The following is a 15468-nucleotide window of genomic DNA, read 5'->3' on the forward strand; positions in this document are numbered from 1 at the left end:
TTTAAGAACGCAACACCCCCCCACCCCTACTTTTTGTGCTAAATTGTATATCTGGTACGGTCCCAAAAAATGGGCAGGGACTGGTCAGCGTTTATGTCAATTAAAACAAGGCATTTATGTGAGTGGAGGATTGTTGAACATTAAAACAGGAATTTATTACAGACATCGATATGAGTGTTGAACTGTCAAATTTAAATATGAATATTGATTATACTTTTTCCAAAAATCATCACGCGATCGACTGGGAAGCACTCTGCAATTGACTGGTCGACTGGTTGGGCATGCCTGGTTTAGCACAACTGATGGAAGCAAATAGTCAGAAGAAGCTGACTCTCAAAAAACGGCTAATAAATCTTTTAAATACTGAAAAGCTGGGTTGATAGCAAGTACTCTCTACAAGTCTATACAAAATCTAAAGTATTTTGATGAATACGTTTAAACATATTTTCCGAAAATAGTCCGTAAATAAGGAAATGTTGGAAACTCAATTCTTATTGCCAGTAAATTAACAAATATATTGAACTATTTATAGCATTGTAAGACTATAGATGACAAACAGCCAAGCTTTGGAGTATTTAAAAGGTCTATTAGCTTCCAGCAATTGTGCTAAACTAACAAAACAATAAATTCAAATTTCTACAAACTGGACGCACAGAATTAAAAAAAGGTTTCGATGGATTCAGTCTAAAATGCCAAAATACTGAAGTATCCCTTTAAGGATGGTTTTTCCCAACTTTACAATACTTGGCTTTCTACAAATACGTTTTTGAAGATGAAGATCATGGCTTCAATTTCAAATAAGGACAATGAAAATGCAAACAAAGTCTGCAAACAATAAAAAAATAAGCGTAATACTAGAACATGTAATCTGTAATTCAGTTAAAATTTTTTTTTTAAACTAATTAATAAATTGTGGTTTTGCAGTTGCAGTGCTAGGTCACAATATATCCCAGTGGCAGGAGGAGCCCTAGCCCACACCATGGTTACCTGCAGGCCCTGTCCCTGAACCATCTGGAGCTGCTCCTGAATCTTGCGTAACTCCTCCTGCTGTCTCTGGATGTTGGCCTCGATCATCCTTGTCCTCTGCTCCAGCTGGTCTTTAAGGTGCTGCATAGCGCCGAGCTGAGCAGAGAACTGTAACATGGGCTAAGCACAAGTTAATGGAGGGTTTTGCAATAAGACAGAACTGGTTTTGGTGCTACATTTTCTACTACTACAATTAACAAGAATAACAATAATAACAATAATAACGTGTCAGGAAAACACAACAGTGTTTTAACATTATCTTAACATCATACGATATGTATTATTTTCTTTTCATTCTCCTAACTCTCCGTTCATTAGTTTTTAATTTTAAAAGACAGTTTCAGGTTTACACACAGCACACGATAGGCAAATGCACATTGAAGCTGCATGCTGTTAGCCTGCAGTATTTCCTCACCTGCGACATGCTGGGTTGAATCTGTAAGGTGGATGGCTGTTGCGTTATCATAGGCTGGCCCATAGTCTGGCCTGTATTTTGAGAACTCATTGATTGCTGGCAAAGACAAATATGGGAAAGCAAGTTACTTAAATAATATATAGCCCAGGTGGTACAATATATTTTATCAGTCATTAAATGGATGCATTTGATTAATTTTAAATATGTATTTTTAGTATCCCCATCTCTGACTTGTATGCAGGCATGCAACTAGGGGGGTTCAACAGGCGCGGTGAACTTTGGGCACACACAAAAATCATATTTTATCTGTGGTGTTTTAATTAAATCAGTGTGTACTGTGATCTCTCGTTTCTTACTTTAATTGAAAAGGCACCATTTATTTGTGCCAGTTTGCACAGGGATTAAAGGGGCTTCACACTGGAGGTGGCGCTGCAGCTCCCACTGATCTCAGTGGAGACGGGAGCGCACTGCAGCAGAGGGGCAGGGCTAAGAAGCGGAAAAGCTGAAAGGCACGCAAGAGATCAAATATTTTTCAAACTTTCACCATCGGCCATCAGCCAAACCGAGAAAAGCAGGGGGCTCAGTGGAGATATCGAAGTAATTCAAATGGAGGAGAAACTTATCCGTGATTATTTTCATATTTAATATTTATATCATAACTGTCAATAGATTGAAAATCCATTCACCTTAAACTTGCAGAACCCAATATACTCCGAAAAGTGATGCGAGCAGCAGGTTGATAAGAGAACTTTTCAGAAGCTTGATATTATATTATTTTGCTTGATATTATAATGTAAGCAATATATTAAACATATTAAAATAATAACAAAAAAGTTATGATGTACCCGCAAATGTGTTGCATTATAGAGACTCTTATATGGAGAAAATAAATTGTAGACATCCTTATTATAGGGCTGGAGCTATCAATTAATACGATAATCCATTATTCTATACATAAAACGATCAATTATTCGAATATCAAATCAAAAACAGTTTTATTAGCATTGTTTTGTTATAATAAACTTTTGTATTAAAACAAATACACTAAAATAAAAATAAAAATATTAAACAATACACTGAAACACTAATAATAATCAATACACTGGAACTCATGAAAATACACTGAAACTCTGTAATAATAAACAATGAACAGTAATTATCAACTAAAACTCAATCTCTATCAAAACCTGTGCCATCGGCGGCTTGTTCTGTACAACGTATTGAAATGTTCAGCACAATAAGCTTGGAAGACAGTGCCATTGTGGCACACGTATGCGCAATAACCCACATGTCTACAGCATAACTTAAAAATTACTTTACACAAAATCCTTTTTCCCTGAGCTGAGTTTCCCAGCTTAAATCAATTAATGTGTTCGATGCTGCGACTGTCGGTGCACAAGCATTGTCGAGAACCAATTGACTTTAACTGGGAAATTCTGGTGTGCTTGTATTCAAGTCACTTTTAAGTTATTCTGTACCTATGGGAAATTGCATCTACGTGCCCCACGATTGAAGACAGGTGTAGGCTTAAGTGCATGTTTAGGTATGTCAAATTCGATGTCGAATTTTGGATATAGACTTTTGCATAGATTAGCATGAAAGAAAAGCTTACATCGGAGGCAAGCACAGCAAATACAACACTTTCCTCAGAGCAATTTCATAATTCACAACAGTTGCGCTATTACTAGCAACATTGCAAAAACTCGTTTAAAGTGCTCAAGCTTGTCGAATGTGCTCTTTTGGAAAGCTAATTCTGATTTACACAGTCCACAAAGCACCGTACGGTTATCATTCTCTCTCTCTTATAAATACTTCCACAGTTTCGATGCTTTTGCCCGAGTTTTGTTTCGTGCGGTGGCTGGCTGCGACGTGGATGACAAACCAAGTGATGAATTACTACCACCTACTGCTGTTTGCAATGAAACCGTTGTTCTCACACAGAGCTAGAAATACGGGCCAAGGATATTAGGCGAAAGGGCTCAGATCAAGGATATTAATAAGAACGGCTATGATACAAACTGTAATGTTTTTTTGTGCTAAATCTTGGTGTGTCAGGGGTCCACAATTACCTCTTGAACCCCCTCCTGTGAAACACTAGTTGTACCCCTGCTTGTATGCATGCCACCCTGGGGTATTGACTCAAATATTATCATATATATCAGAAAATGCTTTAATTCCAGACACTTGCATACTGTAGATAATAAATGCTATCTTTACAAAATTCTCCTTAATAAATCACAATTTCACTTTGTTGATTATGAAGAAAACTATGTTCCTTCAATCAGCAGTTTTTATATAAACAAAGACAAAGACAAAAGATGAGCCAGTGTTGTCAGCTGTGAGACCACACGTACCTGACTAACTTGACTGCTTATGGACGATCTCCTCTGAGAGGTCATTTCAATAGCTGATGCCATAGACTGTCGGGGTGGGGTACTTGTTTCGGTTTGTAGCTTAGTTGGTGTTGCTGTGGAATATATTAATTGGATTAAAAACAGGATATAGATGATTTAATCAATTCTCCCATTGCCAGTTTCATAAACAATTCTGAGTGAACATCTGTTATCTGCCCATTGAAAAAGCGCTTTGCTATTGTCCTGTAAACTATGCTGACTACTAGTTCTTGGAATGTGAGCTGATTTCAACTATGAATTTGAGGGCAGTCTTCAGGGTGGTTGTGTCGGCGTGTACACTCTGAGTAACAGGAAAAGATTCAATTCCACTTCCAGCGAACACAATGGAAAACACTGACCTATAATAAAAAGTGGAAACAAATAAACATTTTTTTAAATAAAAAATAGGTCACCATGAATTAATTAAAAAATACTTTTTTGTCAGGCAATAAACCATGTCAGTTTGACGTTACGCACTCAGAACTCTCTGAGGTGTCACGCTGTGGCCAGTGAGGAAGTTAATGGTTCAGTACAGTATCAACGCCCAGGGTACTCACAGGTGGGGTCTGACACAGCAGTGTGAGAGGAGGACTTCCGAGAGCTCCTGGAGGACGGAGAGGGAGTCCTGCTGTGATCAAATCTCTCCAGAGCTTCTTTCAGACTGACTGTGTTCAGCTGGGAATCTGACCCCGAGTCCTGGCTCTGCACACAGGCACAGACAACTTGATTAGTTCACGCAATTGAAGAAACAGATATTCTTGACAACCTCAGCCATAATCTTGTGCTGGAATGAGTGTCTAATAATATAAAGTCGGGTTTCGCTGTACATCATCAAAATTTTAAATCATTTAAATAATTCTATAGTCCTTTGTAAAAAAACAAACCAAAAAGTTTCATTGGATCTCTGTGCCATAAGCTGAAATCTAGAATTGAAATGACACAATCCTATAAGAACTGGCATTGAAATATGGTGTAAACACAATGGTTTAATATTGCTTTAATATTACAGTTTATGTGAATGATCATCAGTCACATTCCTAATGAGAGAGACCTACAGGTGTAAAGTTTTTTTTTTTTTTTTTTTTTTTTTACGGAAAAATAAAATATCAAACAATACATTATAAATTAATATAAATCAACACAAACAAAATGTTAAGTCCTGCATTTTAAATAGTCGTTCACCTTATCAGCAGCAATTTCTGGAGTACACTCTTCAATCCCAAGCTCTCGCCGTTGCTCTGCCCTCACTTCAGCGTAGCTATACAGTGAAAAAGATTAATCAATAACCACTGTATACATCATAACCTCTAGCTGAGACAGACCGTTATTGTTCCTGTCCTGGCGATTATGGCACGGACATGGCAGACTGGGAGATGTGTCATAGGGGAACCCAGGCCAGGCTAATATTACAAAGGACCAACGTAAGCTAAAGCTGAACAGGTGGGGCAGCCAAACCAGATGCCTGGCTTAAAAGTGAGTTAGAAAAGGAACATGAAGAATCTGGCTATCAAAATATGGCAGGAAGTGTTCCTTTTCTAGGACTGTCGTCGTTAAAGAAGTCAACAGATACCTTATTACAGACATAGTCAACAGACGTTTTCTGATATTTTACCTGTTGCCTCAATACTTGATACTCAATAGTGTCAAAAGTGTGTTCATATATAGAATTATGTAGGGGTCTTTTCCTTACATCACATATGAAGTATAATAGCTGACAAACATCAAATGTTTACAGTTTACCTTACTACAGTGTGTGTACAGACAATGAATTCTGGTCTGGAGTTCCACTGGTGGTAGGTAATGTAGTAGTGAGTCTGGAGCCAAATCCACTGTTGCCCTTTGGTGAGGAATCTGTAGTAACAGGATTTTCCTTTCCCATACTGCATTACTAAAACGCAGAAAGAATAACATTACAGGCATTCATACCGTGCTCACATTAAGTCACAAATCCTTCAGTAGTAACTTAATCAAAAACAAAAGGCAGTTCCCAGATTTTGTTTAGTACAAAATTAGGATGTCTGCTGCCACTCTCCGTTATTCTATAGTGTGGTATACTATCATAACTAAGACTGTCTAAGTCAGATTTCTGGTGCTCATAAACTCAAATTTAACCCCTTCGGGAAGAGGTTTGCACCAATTTCGGGGGAACATTTGTCATCACGGGGTCTGATTAAGCAAATGAAGTTGATACATGGCATCAAGTCTAGAACTGGAGATCAGGGCTAAATGCTTTCAGGCAATTTGTATTGTGCATCAACTTCCCACAGTCCCAGAGAAGGCTTGTTCTGCATAAACTAGTAGTCCCTTAGATAGGATGTTAGTCAATTATGGGACAATATGAGTTTATTGACCCCATTTATTTCAGGTTTTAAAGCATTAATAGCCTAGCAAGAATCAGATCAAGAACAGCTTCTGCGTATTACAAAAAGGCTGACATCATTTCAAAGTCTGTTACCTTCGAATAGAAAATAATTTTAAATATTTACACAATTCCATGTCTTACTGTAGAAGGCTTAATGTACTTACAATGTTCATGGCATTTTGCTAAGGTTTCCAGGTCATCCACATGGTAGTAATCGTAGCCAGATGTGCCAAGAACCTCAAATGGCAAGTAACCGATTATTGGAGGAGCCCTAGATAGGAAAATACACAAACATATAAACAAAATAATACCATTCCTTTACAAAGGAATTTTAAGAAATTACAATGCTGAGTAACAACACTATTAGTATGGATTGAAAACCTTTAATATAATCTCTCTACCTCGCCACAAGATACAGTTCTCAACAAACACTCAGCTCATTTAAATGTCCTCCCAGTAATAAGAAAGCCTGCAGCAACCCACTCAGTGCTAGAAAATGAGTGATTGACAAAGGAAGCAATAAGGATGGCAGTAAAAGCTGACCAAATGATACTCTCTCTGGGACATTTGTGTTTGATGGATTCTTACAGTGGAAAATCTACTAGGAGATTAAAGAAAAACAAATCTACCTGTGATCCAAAAACAAAAACTTCCACTCCAAGCTATGCCTTGAGGTGAATTCTTCATTAGGTTCTTCCACTGTGCACATTTCCTATAAGAAAGAAAGACATATTAAAAGGTTTAACCTAAAACACTGATAGGAAATAAATTCTGTATTTCATTAAACACAAGGACAAACATACTCTGGATGCAGAGATGAATGAAGTAAGGACCCAAACATTTGAATTACCTGCCTTTCAGGCCAAAACATAAATAGATAGAACAGATCTAAACAATAACTAAGTCATTAGCACTATATGTTCAAATATGCCCTTATTATGTCAGACAACAAATGGGAGAGAGAAGAAAAATATAGAAATTATGTGTTAGGGCAAATATCTCTCTGAGGGGGGAAAAATACAATAATTTCTATAGGAAATAAATAATAAACATAAGGAAATTAATTTAACAATTATAACAGCTGTAAAAAATCTCTCAAATCTATGGCTATATAGTTTCTAAACAGTTTGTCAGATTCACTAGGAAACCTGCTACAGTCGTGACATTGGAGCTAATTAAAACCCACACAACTGCAGAAATAAACTTTTTCTGAGGAATTCATGTTATTTGTGTTCATTTGTTTATTCATGATGATTTCAGGGAGATATCAGCACAGACAAACATATCTGTCAAGCTGGAAGCGAGTAAACAGTGCGTTTACTCATTTCTTAATGAAAGATGATACCAGACCCCTGAATTATGTTGTTTAGAGCTATTCCGAGTTTGTCTGTTACTTTAGGATGCACTAATTGAAGAATAGCCATACATGTCCCTGATTACCAGGAAGGAAGTTTAAGTGTTGATTGATTCATTAGTTATACATCCATTTGAGTAGAATGGCGTATGTGTCATGGGAAAAATGAATTCAACTGCATTCTGTTGGTTGACCTGTACACCTTGATACAATTTATCTTGACAGATGTTAATAAATCACATACAAAGAGTTTGGGTACTGACTTTTATTTATTTTTGAAATATGGAGTACTCCAGTTAAACAACTAATATCTCAACATGTCACCTAGCATGACAGAAATGACTGACTAGCTGTATGTTGATACACTGACACAAATCAGTGTGTCAATGCCTGAAGCAAGGTGATAATTGGAAATCCTTTTCTGTTTCATCAAGGAGAAGTATATAATGGTTCTTCAGCAGGTTTGTCTATTAATTACATTACTAACAGTACTCTTGACACTTTGCATATTTCAATAATCGTGTGTGTTTATACACGTGGGAGTAACTTGCAATGTCACATGTCATTAAGGTTTGTTGTGAAATTATGGTGAAATATTGTGAACAGATAGGCAGAACAATGTGACATGGTTACGTACCTTGATAAACTGGGGTTTAGCTAACCTTACAGTTGCTATGAAGCAGACTCTTTCTTCATATGAAGGCCTTAATGACCTTTGTATAACTCCTTCAAAGCCATTTCGTGTGGACGTAGGCACTGTAAAAAATACAATGAGATCTTAGGGACAGCAGAAACATCAGTTTGCCCAGTTGAGGTCAGTATTCTCCATATTTTGCTGTGATCATTGCTACCGTTTAATCTGAAGCAACTTTTGATCTTATCCAGTTGATACCAAAAATATATAATTTGCTTCATTAGTATTAATGTGATGTTTGTTTAGTGTATCGCTTTCTAAAAAGACAAGTTTAATGAGAGCAAGAGAAATCTGAACGTCATAGTCATAGTCCAGTAGCAGAACATGTAATCCTCTACCCTGAAACAATAGTCTGTTTTCAACAAAGTATAGAACAAAACCTAGAAATGCTATTTTCCAATCTGGATGGATGGAAAGAGGGATACAGAAAGTGGGACAGAAGCGAGAACCATGTTCAATAGTTATTTCACTGAAGCTTGGTGTCCCAGGGTAATTGTAAATGCAATATAATCTAAATGTCACAATGCCATAATATAAATACAAGGAGGCAAGAAGTTATCAATGCCTTAAGCAGTCATTTAGACGATGGTAATATTTTTCCAGAATGAAATCCAGAATCTTAGCGGTTAGTGTTTATATTTCATATTTCTTAAGACACTGTTGAGTTAATCTTAATTATTATTTGTTGTTGATAAATAGTAGTAGTAATGTATAATAATGCTGTAAATGTGAATATTAAGTGAAGCAATGTTCACAGTGATTTTTCTTCAAATTCTTCACCTAGATTCCTAAAATGTCCGTCTTATATGTTTACCCATTTTGAGTATAAGACTAGATTTCTCAACATGCCTAACAGCAATGCATTTCATTCACAATTTATAACCTGTGTTTAAAAACATTTCAGTATGTGAACAAGGCAGAACAAAACAGACACATTAGTTAAAGTGTTATAGTGACACCCACTGAAAGATAAGAATACATTTTTCAGAGCCCGGCTATAACTCTTCACTTCTCACATTTGCTGTCATCGGAGAGTCTAGTGTTCTTCAGTTCTTTTGTACATTCAGAAGTGTGATCAGTATCAAAATTAAGTCTTCAGGGAAAGAGCCATGAATTTGTAAACAAATACAACTTACTTTTCTTTGCAAACTGGATATTAAGTAAACTTTATTACAATTACCAACATAATACTATTAGAATAATATACGTTATATATAAATACAGATAATTTTATACTTTTCCTAATTTACTAAAGGTCTAAATCAAGATGCCATAAACTAATCTGAGCATGGAAGCATAATCACGTAGAACCAAATTCAAAATAAAAAGATATTTAAGAATAACTACCTTTCCAAATACTGTTATTGAGCTCATATTTCAGCACTAAAACAAAAACCTGAGGAAGGTGGAGATTTATTATTAACTTACCATTATTCAAAGACTTGAAATTTCCTATGAATTTCACATACTCATAAACAGGGGGTTCCTTGGGATCTATTGTTCCTCGTAGCATATGGCAACAGAATTCTAACTGGTTTTTTGCTGGAAAAAAAAAGTGAAACACAATGCATTTTAACAACATGGGTACAATTAAGTAATATTTTTCTTTTTGATGTACTACTCTAAGTTAATATTTAGTAAATAAATGTCATATTATGTCATGTCTCACTGATTACAGTGGTAGTGGAAGCTGTAAAAAGTAAATTGGAAATGTGTTTATTCAAAGCACTTACTCTTTAAATACTCTGGAGTCAGAGTCTCTCCTTCCAGCATCTGGCTAGAAAGAACTTTATACACCTCTGAATGCTCCCCCAATGGGAGGAAATTTAACAGATTCTGATCCAGAAGATCCGACTGAAAAAAAATAAAGACTATGTGAGTGATGCAATATATATTTGTCATATTAAGGCAAGCACTTAAAAACACATTAGATAGTTAAAACTCTGAGGACAAGCATAAACCGATTCTTAATCTCTCTCACATTCCTTAAAAACATCACTTCCATGTTTATTTTTTCAATTAAATGAAAAACGAAATGATTATGCTGACTGAGTCTATGTATACATTTCATTTCTGGACCATCTGCAGTTCAAGCATTCTCATCAAAACAGACCATTTCTAAAAAAGGTAGATCATCTCAATAGCGACACAAAGATGTGTCTTGGTCAAGTACCCGCAGAGAGGAGCTCTGTCACTTTACGATTCCTCCCCAGCTGGGCTGCTCTCTTAGACCAAACAGATTTTAAGGATTACCACAACAACACAACAGTGCCAGAGGTGGTCACAAAATCAGCACTCATTGTTTTAAATTGAGAAATTCACCCTGCAGCCACAGGCATCACTTGGTGCAGAGTACCAGAGATCAAAAATGATGAGCTTTTGCAGAGCTGCTTTGTGACGCATCTGAACTGCAGCCAATGGGCAAAAAGAAGAAGCTTCCCACCCTGAGAGATCACAGACTGGTCAGAAGCCTCAACATGCAACATCAGATGACACCATAGAAACAGAAAGGGGGAAAAATGCTTTCCCCCATTCACACGTGATTAAATTGATATATATACATATATGAGATACATTTGAATAATAAATGAAACCCTGGTCATTGTATACTTACAGGTAAATGTTCAAGTAAGGAAGTAACACTCTCTGAAACATATATTATATTTCCATCTGTCATTATTGCTAGGAAGAAGCCATCTAGCGCCTGCAAAATTTAAAACAAAATAAATATACACATGAGAATAAATAAATAAACACATATGTATACTTTTATTTGTTTATATGCATTTCCTTGCCTACCAGCATGATTCATTTAAATGTTTTTCAAACAACATGATTCATTTCATCAGTGGCTTTTCAAACAGCATGATAAATGCCGTGTGTCATATGAGCCTCCCACTCCTGCTTATAAGAGAAGCTGGAAAGGCTATTATCTCACACACTCCATGTGAATCAGCTACCAGACCCAGCAACACGCATGTCACAAGGTTGGGAATGCGAGAGCCCCATTGTGCTGCAGATGAGACTACAGAACCTTGTTCAGTTAGATTAAAAGCAAAGAGATATTCTCTATAAACACGTGTGCTAAAATGGTTAAATGTATGAAGCTTGTTTTTCCATCAGGGCCCCAGACTGAATTTCAGCCTCTGTTTCTAACTCTAACAGCAGGATGCGTTCTGCAATTTACTAAAACCCATATCAGACTAGATGCAGACATAGACCTCTTTACACACTGCTAATTAGTAGCAAGCAAATTCAATCTGAGGGGTCTTTCTTTATTCACTCCTGTACACTGCATGCTGAAAGCGCAGCTACTGCCGGGCCGCAGGTGGGATCAGTGCACTTACCTCTAGCATTAATTGTGTAAACTCCTCATTACTGAGGAATGGAGGCTTCCAGTCTTGTCGGATTTCACTCGACTCTGACTGTGCTGCAATTTCTAACACAAAGAAATAATTGCTTTAGGTTAAACAAACAAACCCAAATACGAATGATAACTGGATTCAGTAAATATAATACATATAATTGAAGCCAATTCCAGTATTGCAAACCAAGATATAAGACACAGAGACCTATTTGAGTGAGAGAAACTACTTGAATTGATGCTCAGAAGTTGTTTAGTTAAGCTGGGTAGCAATGCAGTTTAGCTTATGGAAGAGAGTGCTGTGAGTGAGCGCTGACATGAATGACAATCAAATATTCCTGGTAGTGGGTGGTGTGATGGAGTGAGCAAAAAGCTGCATTGATCACTATAACCAATGCAGTAAAGGTAGAACAGGAGTAGGAACAGTATCAGAATTGGCCTCACTAAAAACATAATTGAAGAAGAGCAACCAGATTTATTTTAGTGTCAATACCACATCTTAATATAAACCCAGTGAGGATTAATCAAATTAAGTTGATAAGTCCAATAGCTTTACAAATGGGAGCCATTTGCAAACAGGCAAACAGTTTGACTGTAATAAAAACATTGCATATTAAAGCAAACAAAAAAAAGCATTGTTTGCTAGGGAACAGTAACAGGCTGAGTGCTACCTTTGTGCTTGCGCAGGAAATCGATGCTTTTCTGCAGGATTGTGGATTTGTCCATCTTCCGGGTATTCCCCGGGAGCATGGAGCCCAGCTCTTTGATGAGGACATTGAACTGATCTCTGCGTTTCTTCTCAGATTTGTTCCTGGAAACCCTGAATGCAAATTAACATAAATATGGGTGATTCACATGTTACAATATCAGTAAAAACTAAAGCAATATGATGCTGACAGATAAAATAATAATAAATACTGGTTCAATTAAAGATCTTATGGCAGCTTTCCCATGTTGACCTAAAGCTGTGACAAAATATACACATACATATATAAAATAAAATATACACACTACAGTGAGGACAATGAAGACAACACAAAAACCGACCAAGTCTCAAAACAGGAAAATTAGGCTTTTTCTGCAGTTTTGAAAAACAACCAATCCTTACATTGTATCAGGATTTGCTGCCCATATATACATAACAGATTCTAATTACTCTTTCCCAGTGAACTACATTATTCTGTATAGTACAACACACCTTTTAGCTTTATCTTTGTCATCTTCTTCCATTAATCCATCAAAAATGCTACTGTCATCCCTGAAATAGAGGTACGTAAATAAATACATTAAATAAATACATAGCTCAGCTGAATGAAAGCAAAAGTTCAATGTTAGACTCCCATGTACAGACTAACTCTCAGAAAGGTTAGTTAACTCTGTGTTGGAAAAGAAACGCTAAGTATTAATTGATATAAAACAACCACTGGGAATTCTGACTATGTTACTTGTCTGCAGATATTAGCCACTCCAAAGTTGTACCAGGTATCAGATTATATTAATCAATTCCTGAATTTTTTTTGGTATCAAAGTCTGTGAATGTTAATATGGTCAACAGCTCATGAAATGAACAGCAGGTAGTATTTTCAAATTCTATAGGGTGCTGTATATGTATGAAAAAAGGACCAGTGAATGAATTACGTCTTTGCAATACTCTGCATCTTCCACACAATTGCATGAACATTTAAAGAAATTATAGACTGAAAAAAAACAATCTGTTGTTTTGTTTTTTTTCTACACTGTGACCTTAATCTAGAATTCACTCTACTACTCTCTCTCTACTGTACAGCTCAATAAAGGTTGGTTTCCAGATTTCATCACATATATAAAAAAAAAAAAAAAACAACTACACCTATTCTGTTTAAAATCTATTTTATTTATTTGCAGATGCACTTATCCAGGGCAAAGAACAATTGTTGTAGACTTTACATACAATTACCCATTTATACAGCTGTTTTTTAACTGGAGCACCTTGCTCAAAGGTACAGTGGATTCCCCACCAGGAATGAACCCATGACCCTCCGCTCAGGAGTCCAGAGCCCTAACCACTACTCCACACTGCTGCCTTATCTAGAAATGTTAATTTGTAACACTAATATAAACCCTTCACCTAATCCTTCACTTCACAAACACCATGGCTATGCAAAACAAACAAGTAACTAACATTGTACATTAATACAGCTGTTAACTTGAAATGAATTATGTGGGGTGTCTTATGTTTTTTTGTTAATAATAATAATACTAATAATATGATTAATAATTAATATACTTCCATAAAAACAAAACCCAGAGTGTCTTATGAATGCAATATATTTAAATGCCGCTTTTACCGACCAGGCTTTAAAAGACATGAACCTAAACTAACAGAAGCTGATGTTACAATTTCCTGTTAACTTACTTCAGTGTTAGCCAAAAAGGAAATTCTGATAAAGTGGTGCACTCCTCATTTCAGTTGTAACATTAGTCATTTGTTACTATTATATTACCTTCAACAATGTTTTCAGTTATTATCAACTAGGTTGGAGGAAACTACACACGCCAGCGTTGTATTATTGTATGCTTTTCCATTTAACTTATTTTCTCATGCATTCTTGTTCGGTTTTTTTTGTTTTGTTTGATCGTGCAATGAGAAAACTGAATGGCACGACATGAAGGCTAAGACACAGACACTTTTCTGAAGAGTAATGCTTCCCATCATTCTCAGAGGAAATGTCATAAATAAAGGCAGTAAATCTGATGTTGAAAGACCAGACTGTCTGTAACAAGATAACATCCATTCACTTTGTGTACTTTGCAATTACCCAGAAAAACAAGTCAAATGGTACTGGACTTGTTTGAAGTGTTATTTTAATGAAAGAAACAAGATGCCACTAAATATGTTCTACAAAACAAAAGACCAAACCTAAATCATGTCATCACTGGAAATGTAAGATGGCGGTAAAGAGATCATGTAAACTGGAGAGTTGCCAAAGATGACTCATTATGTAAATGTTATTTAATATGTAAGACAAAAAAAAGTTGACACCAGTATGTATTGTAATCAGGTGATAAGCCCCCACGTAAAAGGGTTTAACTAATTAACTTTAAAGTGTGTTTAATAATTGAAGATGTTAAAATAAGGTATTTCCCAATCTTCCCATGGTGTAGTGGAACAAAGGTTCTCGGCAGAAATCTATTAACAACTCAACATATTTGAAGACCTGTGTCAATACTAATTCTATCTATTGTGTGTTCACTAACAACGGAAAATCAATGATGTGCATAAATTAACAAACTAACGGTAAAAAGTCAGGGCCTTTGTGCATGAATGCAAAAAAGATTGAACCATTCAAGGCAGGTGATGCATCAGAAAGGAAGACAATAATGTTCCAGAAAAAACAAAGAGGAAACTTTCCCAAGCGATTGCCTTTTCTCCTCTGACATGGGAAAAAGCTTATTTTAAAAGATGGAAATTCTGATAAGACTACTAATATTTCAAACGATTCTTACAAATATCTAAACTGGGTCAAATAGCTGTGCTTCAATGTCACAGTTATGAATCAATAGTTCCTCGCACTCAAGATGGCCGATCTGATGACTTGTGCACAGTCGGACGGGAAGAGGAGAAACATACCGGTCTACGCTGGAGGTCATTTTCTAACTTGTTCAGGGTAGCAGTTGTAGTAAATCACACTTTAATCGTGAGGTAGACATTTGTAACTGTACCTGAGAAAAAATAAAATAAAATAAATACAACTTTAATTTTGGTTTTCATGTGTTTAGTTAACCAAAGATGTTTGATTAATTCAAGTAAGTTATATTCAAATCACAATTCTAGTTGCCTCATAAATTAACATGACAACAGTAAGATAATGGTATTCCAG

The 15468-nt window shown here is 36.1% G+C and overlaps 1 protein-coding gene across 5 annotated transcripts in view; it reads right to left on the reverse strand.

Annotated features, from left to right (window-relative positions):
* The window catches only part of clocka (clock circadian regulator a), an 85324-nt gene that overhangs the window by 14160 nt on the left and 55696 nt on the right, over positions 1-15468 (reverse strand). For 4 of the 5 annotated variants that reach the window (XM_066719908.1, XM_066719904.1, XM_066719905.1 and 1 more), the window contains 16 exons: positions 15219-15310; positions 12807-12866; positions 12280-12428; positions 11592-11683; positions 10859-10948; positions 9978-10098; positions 9673-9786; positions 8188-8306; positions 6826-6908; positions 6361-6467; positions 5575-5722; positions 5017-5092; positions 4392-4536; positions 3796-3908; positions 1442-1537; positions 988-1146 (listed from right to left, as the gene is read on the reverse strand). In XM_066719908.1, coding sequence (XP_066576005.1) covers positions 988-1146; positions 1442-1537; positions 3796-3908; positions 4392-4536; positions 5017-5092; positions 5575-5722; positions 6361-6467; positions 6826-6908; positions 8188-8306; positions 9673-9786; positions 9978-10098; positions 10859-10948; positions 11592-11683; positions 12280-12428; positions 12807-12866; positions 15219-15238 — 1692 coding nt within the window. In that variant the 5' untranslated portion in view covers positions 15239-15310. The remainder of the gene's footprint in view (positions 1-987; positions 1147-1441; positions 1538-3795; positions 3909-4391; positions 4537-5016; positions 5093-5574; positions 5723-6360; positions 6468-6825; positions 6909-8187; positions 8307-9672; positions 9787-9977; positions 10099-10858; positions 10949-11591; positions 11684-12279; positions 12429-12806; positions 12867-15218; positions 15311-15468) is intronic. The other variant, XM_066719906.1, reaches the window with a different exon arrangement.

This window comes from Amia ocellicauda, chromosome 13 (assembly GCF_036373705.1).
Source record: "Amia ocellicauda isolate fAmiCal2 chromosome 13, fAmiCal2.hap1, whole genome shotgun sequence".
NCBI classification, from domain to species: domain Eukaryota; kingdom Metazoa; phylum Chordata; class Actinopteri; order Amiiformes; family Amiidae; genus Amia; species Amia ocellicauda.